The 8,022-nt window shown below is 37.3% G+C and overlaps 2 protein-coding genes across 2 annotated transcripts; one reads left to right on the forward strand and one right to left on the reverse strand.

The window, feature by feature from the left end:
• Positions 1 to 2,865: 2,865 nt before the first annotated feature.
• Positions 2,866 to 4,443, forward strand: LOC116193658 (anaphase-promoting complex subunit 11). Its single transcript, XM_031522399.1, has 3 exons — positions 2,866 to 2,933; positions 3,283 to 3,401; positions 4,035 to 4,443. Exons 1-3 carry the CDS (start codon positions 2,866 to 2,868, stop codon positions 4,148 to 4,150), a joined length of 303 nt encoding a protein of 100 aa, XP_031378259.1. The 3' UTR covers positions 4,151 to 4,443.
• A 404-nt stretch (positions 4,444 to 4,847) lies between these two features.
• Positions 4,848 to 7,277, reverse strand: LOC116196311 (profilin-1-like). The gene is made up of 3 exons (XM_031525968.1): positions 6,996 to 7,277; positions 6,223 to 6,360; positions 4,848 to 5,316 (listed from the first exon to the last, which is right to left on the reverse strand). The coding sequence occupies exons 1-3, from the start codon at positions 7,260 to 7,262 to the stop codon at positions 5,182 to 5,184; spliced, it is 540 nt and encodes a 179-aa protein (XP_031381828.1). The 5' UTR covers positions 7,263 to 7,277; the 3' UTR covers positions 4,848 to 5,181.
• Positions 7,278 to 8,022: the final 745 nt, after the last annotated feature.

Consider the following 8,022-nt stretch of genomic DNA (forward strand, 5'->3'; position numbering starts at 1 on the left):
AAAGGACTTTGAAATTATAATGGATTACATATGATTGATAGACTTAAAGCAAAAAAAAAAAAGACATCAAAATATGAAATAAAATACTTTCAATGACTAAGGGTGTGTTTGGTTTTTAAAAAATTTTCAACTCTACTCAACTTAACTCCATTTATCTTCAATTCAATAATACAATCATTACTTTTTCCATTTTTTTAAAAATTTTTTAACCATTCAATTCAATTTTTAATATTAAATTATCTCAACTATTCATTATTTTTTTCACAATTCAACAACACAATCATTACTTTCTCTCAACTATTCATTATTTTTTCATACTTTTTCTCATGATTCAACAATACAATCATTACAAATCAATTAAAACCAAAACTCAACTAAACTTAACTCAAAAACCAAACACATTCTTAAAGTTTAGCAAAATTTAATTTTCTATGCTATATGTGTTTTAATATCTTAAGAATATAAATTTTTATAAACATACATGACAGTGGAAGTTTTGAAAGTTTGAGAAGTTATGTCATTTGGTGATATTTATCAATTACTTGTAATAAAATTATGTTAATGAAATATGAAATATTTCAAGTTAACTATAAAAAGTAATAAAGTTATCAAGTAATATTTGGGGAAAAAAAAAGTATGCGCATAGCACGGGAGAGAAGTCTAGTGTAAAGTAAACTTTTAGTGTGTCGGCCATATGACTTCAAAACCTTATTGCCAGTTTGGTAGCAAGGAATGGGCTTTTCGAATCCGGACCGGTTCCGTACGGAAAGCCTATTCCTTAGTTTGGTGAGCAATTAATGTCAGGATGGGATTTCCGGATGGAGACTTGATTCCGGCCCGATCCAGAAGCAGCATTCAGTTTGGTGCAATAAGGCATATGCATTCCGGGCTGATTCTTGTTGAGCCGAAAACAAATAAAACTGACTTACCTAATTTGCCCGTCGCATCTCATCGAATTTTTAAATTACTGCCACTCACCTAACATTCTCATAGTGGTTCCTGTTTTTATATTTTAAATTAACAACACATCATTATGATATATCTCATGGCTAATATTTATGGTAGTGCTGCTGATTTTTTTATATTGTATTAATATTTTGTGAAAAAATATTTATAAAGTCTAAGGTCATTTGGGTCTTTCAACTTTCATTCTCTACCTAATCCATAACTTCATTCCGTACTACCAAACTACGGAAACACATTTATTCTTTGCCACATCTATTCTTTACTAATTCAATTCCTTATAGATTCTATTCCTCGACAATTCCTTTCCTTACTACCAAACATGTTGTTAGATGTTGAATGAAATTTTCTTGATTTTTTAAGTTTTTATAAAAACAAAATTTTAAATCTTTTAAAATATATATATATATAGATTTCCTTTACTATTAATTATTTTCTCAATTTTTTATTTTACCTTAGAAAAACATTGGCCGTTATTTTCTACGTTTTTTCCATCAACTTTTGACAGGAGCCATCAAGGCTTGATAGATTTGGAGCACGGTGCAAACATTGGACCTTTTTAGATAACTTTTGAAGCATGGAATAGAATTGAGATAAAAATTGGGGCATACGGAGTTATTTTCTCTAATAATAATAATAATAACAACAACAATAATAATAATAATCATCGTCGACGTCCTCGTCGTCAAGTCTCGTGGAAGCTGCATGAATTTATTGCATATGGCATGGGAAATCTAGATGAAAAAGAAATTCACATTTCATTTTTTTAACAAATGACACTTAACTGTGAATGGTCAATCTATTATATACTTATATTATATCCGTAGACGCAGATACTAAATTTATCATGTATATTATGGTAATCTGAAATATGAGACAAGCCCCACTTTCAATTTTTTTTTGGTGATAAGTTCTTTTGATATTATTTTAATATTATTACTACTATTCTTTTTATTATTAGAGTTCTAACACGATTTTAATTAATTTTTTGAAATTGGAATTTATATTATGATATCAGTCAAGTACCAATATTGCTTTCATATTCTCTTCATCTCCGTAAGATAAGATTTTACATTTGCATATATATACTGTTTACAGTTTACACGACCAATTACCTTGTACGAAATGTTTGTTCTTGAGTATGAAACGTTTATTCTTGAATATAAAAATATTTCGTACAAAGGGCTTCTCAGTGTCTGAGCCTATGAATTGTGCTATTATTATTCCTCCAATTCCAATAATATACGAAAGGAGTAATTTGCAAGAGAATTCAGAAGTTTGAGGGCTACAAAACAATAAATTGAAAGTGTTGGAGAAAAAGAAAAAGAACGCGTGCAAGCGAGAACCCCTCTCTCCCGTTCAAATCTCTCCCACCGTCCCCCCACTTCCCCCGCCGTTGCTCTCCCTCCCCCAGCCCTCGCCGGCGTCCCCGACGGCCCGAGGTCGCAAGGTCCTCTCATCCTCCGGCTGGTCAGCAGCTGCTCAGCCCCCGTCGCCCCGACTCTCTCTCTCTCTCTCTCCCTCTCTCTCCCTCTCTCCCTCTCTACCTCTCTCTCGCGTTCGGCGACCCACGGGCTCTGTACCTCCGGTATTTGCAGCTCTTAGCTCGCAGATCTCTTCCAGTCTACCACTCGCCATCGCCCGACCTTCGTAGCTCCTTTGTCCTTCGAGACCCCGATTCCAGTTCCATTTTTCAATTTCAGGGCTAGATAGATCGATTGATAATGAAAGTCAAGCTCCTGAGTATCCTTATTACTCTTGCTGCTTTCGAGCTCATGTTTTGTATTGATTTTCCCCTTTCAGCTGATCGGATTCTTTCATGATTTTGATGATGCCTGCTGCTGCTGTTTTTTTTTTCCCCGCATTTTTCCCCTCTCATCTTTTTCATGGCTAAGATAGAAAATGTGGTTGCTGTCGGGTGATGCTGTCGTTTGTCTTGAACTTGCCTGTGAGGACTGCATTAGTTTCTTGTTTGGAGTTGGTTTATTTAAGCGAAAATATATGTGATCAGTTGAAATTGATGTCAGTTTAGATGCCCGCCCGTGCTTCGTGGCTTATGCAATTTTTGTTTCGCAATTGTTCTTCTTCTTCTTTCCTCCTTCGAGATGTGATTCCGTTTCTCGTTGCATTCATTAGTTAAGATAATATTACTGTAGATAACGGAAAAAAAATTCGGTCTTCCTTGACCACTGTTCCTCCTCGAATTTTGCTGGGACTGTTGAAACAGAGTAGGTTCTCCTTCTCCATTTAGCTCTGTTAGATCAGGATAGCAAAGGAACCATTCTGGTTGACACTTTATGTTTCTCCATTCTTAATTAGGTGGCATGCTGTCGCTTCATGGACATGGGATGCTCAGGATGAGACTTGCGGAATTTGTAGAATGGCCTTTGATGGCTGCTGTCCTGACTGTAAACTCCCCGGGGATGATTGCCCCCTCAGTAAGTTTTTTTTTTTTCCCTCAAGGATCACTAGAAACCCTTGTGTTTTTGTTTGGGTTAAATCTTGCTCGAAAGAAAATACCTAAATGGTCATATTCATTCTATAATGTGAAGGCGCCACTGTTATTTTCAAGCTCCTCCCAACTTGTCTGGAGTAAAATTCGGAACTGATGTTACTATGCCTAGACTGAGAAATAGTAGAGTAATGTTCCTGCTAGTTCAGACCTCTTATCTTGATTCAGAAAGCAGCATCTACTCTGATCAACAGTCAGTTTAATCGAGCACGTTTCTTGATTATGTATTTCTTACCCACACGCCAGCATAACATGATCTGAATTCTCAAGCTCCTAGATCAGAGGTTGAGTATTGTGGAAGCGTTTTTTGTTGATGCAAACAGATGATGAGATATCTGCTAATTGAGAGCACGGAAACATTTACAGTTACCCTTCCCTTAAGTTCTAATTATTTAGATGATGGATTTTGATGTTTATTAATACCTCTTTGGCTGATTGATACTCCGCTCCCTCTTCAACTCGATATCTATTTTATGGTTTTCTTTTCACCCATAGCATCCTGGAAGATGAATTCACGGGTATTCTCTCGTAACAAGTGATTTGTTTTTGTTATTTGCAGTATGGGGTTCTTGCAATCATGCATTCCATCTCCATTGTATCTTAAAGTGGGTGAATTCACAGACCTCTCAAGCTCATTGCCCCATGTGCCGGAGAGAATGGCAATTCAAGGAGTGAAAAAAGACACAAGTGAAGATTATAAATTCCTGCTCTCGATTCCATTCTGCGACAAGAAAAATTCGGTGTCTCATCAGTCTCAATCTTGTTCCTAGGAAATACAGTACAGCATGTTTCTTGGTTCCAAGTTATTTTAAGGTGTAAAATGGTGGAGTGATTGTAAGATGGTCATTCTTCGCAGGGGATTTCTATTGCCATGTCTCTTCTGAGCTTTGATTTGTGCCCCAGTAACCTCTTATCTTCTCATCCATTTCTTATATATAATAGCATGTTGACGGGAGCTTGGATATCGATATCTGTGTCTACGATTTACTCGGAACTTCAGGGTTACTTCTCAGATTTTTCAATTTACTCTGACATCCGACTTCTTGTAACTACCTCCAAACCCTAGAATATGATCTTTGTTTTCCCTAACTACCTCCCAACCTTGAATGTGATCTTCCTAGTTCTATGCTAAACATAGAGAGACATCGTTATATGCTTTGATATATTATCTAGTGCTTTCAATACTGGCATTCTCAATACGAATATTCCTGTGTTTGAGCAAATATCCTAAAACAATAACATGTAAAACATAGTGCAGCCACCAAACTCTTACTAGAGTTTCTCATTTCTACAGTGTACCAGCACCAAAAGCACTGCTAATACAATGTAATGGAAACGTAGTGCAATAATGTTTATAACCACACTTACGATCTTGAATAATGAGCATTGTAGAGAGAAAGGGGGACAGGATATATATCAACTGACCAGTTTCAGTAGATACAACAAAACTCAAGATAAGTTTCTTCAATCAACTCAAAACACCCATCACATTAAACCCCAATATCCATACATCCAACTTGGCTTTTGCAGTTCTATCACCGTCATCAGGTATGCGTCGAACTAGAGAACAAATACAAGAAGCAAGATATCATCCTCATCACTTCCCCAAGCACCAAACCTCCAGAGAGTAACCAAATCCATGACTTAAATTTTTACTTCGAGTATCAACAAAGAAATAAAAACCCATTGATAAGTGCAGAAAATGCCTAGAGACCCTGATCGATGAGATAGTCACCAAGCCTCTCAACAATCATGTTGCATTGCCCAGGAGTCATAGGCTCATCATAGATCCCAATTATCAATGCTGCGGTGGTCTTTTTGACTGTGACACCTCCGGGACCCTGGAATTGAACTCGGAATCAATTGGGGGACAAAAAGAATACATATCAGCTACTACTACAAACTACAATTTCATAGTCATATTGGATCACTCCTGAAATTCCTTTTTAGTTTATATGTCAATGGCCTGTTGAAGAAGCAAAATATGTTACGTAAACAAGGATTTTTTGTTGATATTATTGAAAGTTTCCGCTCATAGACAAGCTTGGATAATTTCTAGTCTTGAGGGTTGAGAAACACTGATATTAATAACAATGATTGTTAGTTGTGTGAAACAAATATGACTCCTGCCCACTGCAGCGTGCTTTGCATTTCTTTGAAATCAGCTGGCCTTAACTACAAACAACATTAGAAAGTGGAAAGACGGGTGCATGTATGACTTCAGGTTCTGGCATAGAATCTTTCTTTCTATTAAATTTTAAAAGAATATATTGCTGCCATTGTTTAGGGAATAAACCTCCAAATCATAGGTTGGCTTAAACAATCTAATATAAATTGCTCCGACAGGATGTCAGAACTTTGGTTAACAAAATTAGACTGAATTGCCCAAAACTTAAACAATCATAAGAGGTTTGTGATAATTATATTCTGAATACTCGGTTATCTTTTAAGTATTTTAGGAATACTACGTAGTGAAGACTAGATTGAGACCAAATCTTTATATGCCTAAACTTAAATAATGTCTGAGATACGAAAGAAGAGCTGTTCCAACAGGCTAATGAAGACGAACAGGACTATGTGCCCAAGTTTACCTTAACATTCAGCAGGCTTTTAATTGAATATTTTCATTCCATATTCATAAATGTACTTTTCATTAAGACCTGAGGCATATTCTTCAACCAAATATATCTAAAGAGAGACATGCAAAAACAATTGCGAGAAATAGATAAGGTATAGAGTTTGTATACCTTCTTGCCGCGAATAACAGCACCAGGCTCGCCTTGGATCACCATGTATTTAGCACCACCAAGGTAGAGTCCGGTTGGAGCAAGAGAACCGGGTTCCTCAAAGTCCTTCATGATCGCAGTAATTTCCTCGGGCTTGAACTGATAGATCACAAAGGAAGAAGAGAGGAATCAGTTCAAATTCTTCTCCAGTTCACGGAGCAGTAAAATTCAGCTCAACAAAGGCATACAGATTACAGAGGACCACAAGCTGTCCCTTTTGAACGTAACATAGAGCGCCTTTTGATCAAAATATCAAGAACACCGCCTGCTGTCATACCATTGGTTTTCCGATTTTGGGCAAATGCGAAATGCATACATGGTTACGGAAATGTTCCAAGCTTTCCGATTTTTCTCTTCTTGGGAATCTAAAGCTCAAAACTACTAGTCAAGGGATCCTAATCAACATAAACCACTACCTTCTTCACCAAATCCGATCAAAATTCGGATCAATAAATAAACTTCCAGAAAGCAATCATCAATTGAAAGCAAGTAAAACAAAACACCTAAATTTGCACCGAATCGGTTCACATCTCAAAGCAGAACACAGTCTCCGACATCGAATCGGATCAGACGGATTTCCTGCAAATCCAATCTTCTTAAACAAAGAGAACCGTGCCCAGAAGCAAACGCGCAAGAAATGGCCATGCCCAGATCTCACTCAGCCATCAAAGATCGCGAAATCGTGAACTGAAAACATGAGCTTGGGGGGTTGTAGTGCAGAGAGGGGTGAGTACCGCAGGGAAGGAGGCGCTCTGGGCCCAGACGCTGCCGTCGTGGCCGATGATAGCGGCGGAGCCGAGGTGGTTGCCCTCGATTTCGCACATCAAGTGATCGTCAACGTACGTCTGCCACGACATCTTCTTCTCCTTCGATTTGCTTGAAGCTCTTCCTCTTCCTTCCTTCCTTGACTGACTTTGCAGATCTTTTGTTGAGTTGAGCTGAGAATTGAGAAAAGCTCTGGTTTGGTCTGTTCTTAAAGCCAACAAGGCTCCACTGACCATTCAGCCATAGGGACCGCATACGCAGGGAGTTTTCTTTTTCTCTTTTTTTTTTAAAGAGAAAGAATTTAAAAATAAAATATTACTTTTATTATTAGTCCATTTATTATTCATTATAATTTTCTTTTTGACATTACAGGGCGTTCTTATCGAATTTTCAAGCGTAAAATTGTCCATTCAGTTTCGGCCTCATATTAGTGAAATTTGCAATGATATAACCAAAACATATTATAATAATAATAACAATAATAATAATTAGTATACTAATCTAATACTATTATTTAAGAAAACTTTCAAGTTCTAACCATTTTCTTAATTTGTGTAATGGAGCATATTGACAAATTGGTCCTTCAGAGTTGAATGTACATCAAATTTATCTCGAGAAATTTTTTACATCAATTTAGACCTCCGCTTAATAATTATACATCACATTCATCATTCCGTCAAATTCCGTCCAAATCCTTAATGGACCCATCCGACGTTGACCTAATTTGTATTATTTACTCTGTCCTCCTTTCTTCTTCTTTGTTTTCCTCAGTTTACTCTCTCTCTTTGTAGCTCTCGCTCTCCCACTGAAGAGTTCTCTCAAATGTCGAGGCGATCATAGAATCGCGAGTGCTGTCAAGCGTCGCTGCCTTCCCGACCATGCAAGAGACAGAGAATGGAGACAGAAGGGAGCAAGAAAGGGAAAGGGAAAGGGAAAGGGAAGAGGCAGAAGAGCATGACTAAGCTCGTGGGCTGTGGAGCAAGAGGAGCTGGGGTA

Source organism: Punica granatum, chromosome 2 (assembly GCF_007655135.1).
Source record: "Punica granatum isolate Tunisia-2019 chromosome 2, ASM765513v2, whole genome shotgun sequence".
Taxonomy (NCBI): Eukaryota; Viridiplantae; Streptophyta; class Magnoliopsida; order Myrtales; family Lythraceae; genus Punica; species Punica granatum.